Source organism: Camellia sinensis, chromosome 11 (genome assembly GCF_055761805.1).
Source record: "Camellia sinensis isolate YWXY chromosome 11, ASM5576180v1, whole genome shotgun sequence".
NCBI classification, from domain to species: domain Eukaryota; kingdom Viridiplantae; phylum Streptophyta; class Magnoliopsida; order Ericales; family Theaceae; genus Camellia; species Camellia sinensis.
The window spans coordinates 76771618-76773564 of NC_138971.1; the positions used below are offsets into that span (position 1 = coordinate 76771618).

The 1947-nt window shown below is 36.0% G+C and overlaps 1 protein-coding gene across 1 annotated transcript; it reads right to left on the reverse strand.

The window, feature by feature from the left end:
* Positions 1 to 390: 390 nt before the first annotated feature.
* On the reverse strand, positions 391 to 1607 carry LOC114303539 (cytosolic sulfotransferase 12). The gene is given in 2 exon segments (XM_028248675.2): positions 391 to 939; positions 941 to 1607. Coding segments are annotated over 2 exon segments (1008 nt in total). The 5' UTR covers positions 1553 to 1607; the 3' UTR covers positions 391 to 543.
* Positions 1608 to 1947: the final 340 nt, after the last annotated feature.

The window sequence follows — 1947 nt, forward strand, 5'->3', positions numbered from 1 at the left end:
TAATTCACCACTTAATTGAGGCCATAACTATTCTTGGGGCATCTAGAAGTAGTTACCCAAGGTGGTGATTTTTTATTGTTATAATTAGGTTAATGAAAAAAAAAAAAAATACAAGATCCACTCCATTTTTGATGTTTTTGGTAATGATAAATTTGATAATACCCTGCAATACAAATCTAATTGATACAGTATCAAAAAAAGCTCTTAAATATGTCAATATAGTACCCGAAATTTATACTTATCAAAATCACAATGCATTGACAACCTTTCCGAGAATGGATATAAAAAATAGTAGATTTTTATGAAACTTGACAATCATATATAAATTATTTAGCATAATACAATGGTATCATATTCAAGCAACAGAATTGTTTGACTATAATGATACAGTACAATCAAACAACACTAATATCTTACTGTGTTTCTACTACGTTCTGATACATCAAATTAACAATCTGACATGAAGCAAAAAGAAGTAACATACATACCATTATTTGAGGTAATGACAATGTCAAACCTAGGTCTAGGTCTATCCTAGGTGATCTAAAACTTCAACCCAAATTTGTGTAACTTTTGTTCACTGATCTGATCTAGTCGGTCTTCCATCTCGGCCGACAGAAAATTCTTCCAGTCTCCGACCTCACCCCTCCGGAAGAATGTTTTATTCTCCTCTCCGGACAGCAACTTTCCACTCTTGTTCACCTCCAACTTGCTCAAGGTGTCAAAGCTACACAATCCCAAGATCTCATCCAGCAACCCTAATTTCTCTTCCTCTGGGGAAAATGGGTAGCCCAAGAACTGAGCTATTCTCCTCAAATGTTCATCGGGTTTCTCTTTCGTCTCCTCATATTTCAAGAAAAGTATCTTCCCAGGGTTTTCCAAGCTTTCCTTCCAATAACCCAACACATGATCCCAAAAGGGTCCATACAAGCTCACCCCCCCTACAGAACCTGTCAAATGTATCTTCTAGTGAATCGGTTCCAATGTCCTTGGGTCTTAACTTGTTTGTAAAGTGCCAAAGTGAAACAAAAGTATCCTTTGGGTTCCTGCACAAATAGACAAGCTTGCATGCTGAACATTTTATAGATTCAGGAAGGGATAAGGGCGGTAAATGGGTTGAAAAGAGCCTTGGAGAAGTGAAGGAGGTAAGGTCCGGGACACGGTTATCGGCATAGAGCTTGAGTTCCAGGAAGGGGACAAGATCATGGGGATTGTTTGCATGTAATGGGTGTTGTTGTTGGCTGGTAATATCATTAGGATATTGTGCTCGGTTTACTAATGCAAAGAGGATTGCCTTGAGCCAAGTGGTGCCTGATTTGGGTGTGGTGACAAGAAGGATATCTGTGTCCTGAGCTTGAAATCCTTGTTGACATGAAAGTACTCCTTGCAACTGCCTTGATGGGTGCCAAAAGCCTTGGTATTGATAGAGGTGTGATGCAACCCACCCTTTTTCTTTCGGAAGGGAAGACAGTAATTCCCTGCATTCTTGGGTAATATCATCTTCTTGCAAGTACTTGGGAGGAGAAAGAGGGAGTTCATGGGATGTTTGCATGGAGTTGAGAAATTTTGAGATATTGCTTTTACATTTCGTTATGATGTCCAAGCATTTGATATATATATATATATTGTTCAACCTTAGTGGCATAAAAATAATAATAATATCAAATATATAAATTAAGAAGGTAAAGGCTATGCTCAATGATAATATTAGCATCGTGACGGCAAAACTAAGTCATGGAGACAGTTTCACTAGAAATTGAGATAAAACTATGTATATTTACTCTTTTTTAACTTGTTTTTGCAATAAATCACTCTTTTTTTTTTCTTTCTATAAATTAAAGAAATATAAGAAAATGTTAATATAAAATTCTACTTTCATGCATACTTTAATTAAAATTTTCAATCATTGATTTATTCATTGTGCAAATTTACAAGGATTTTTCTTCT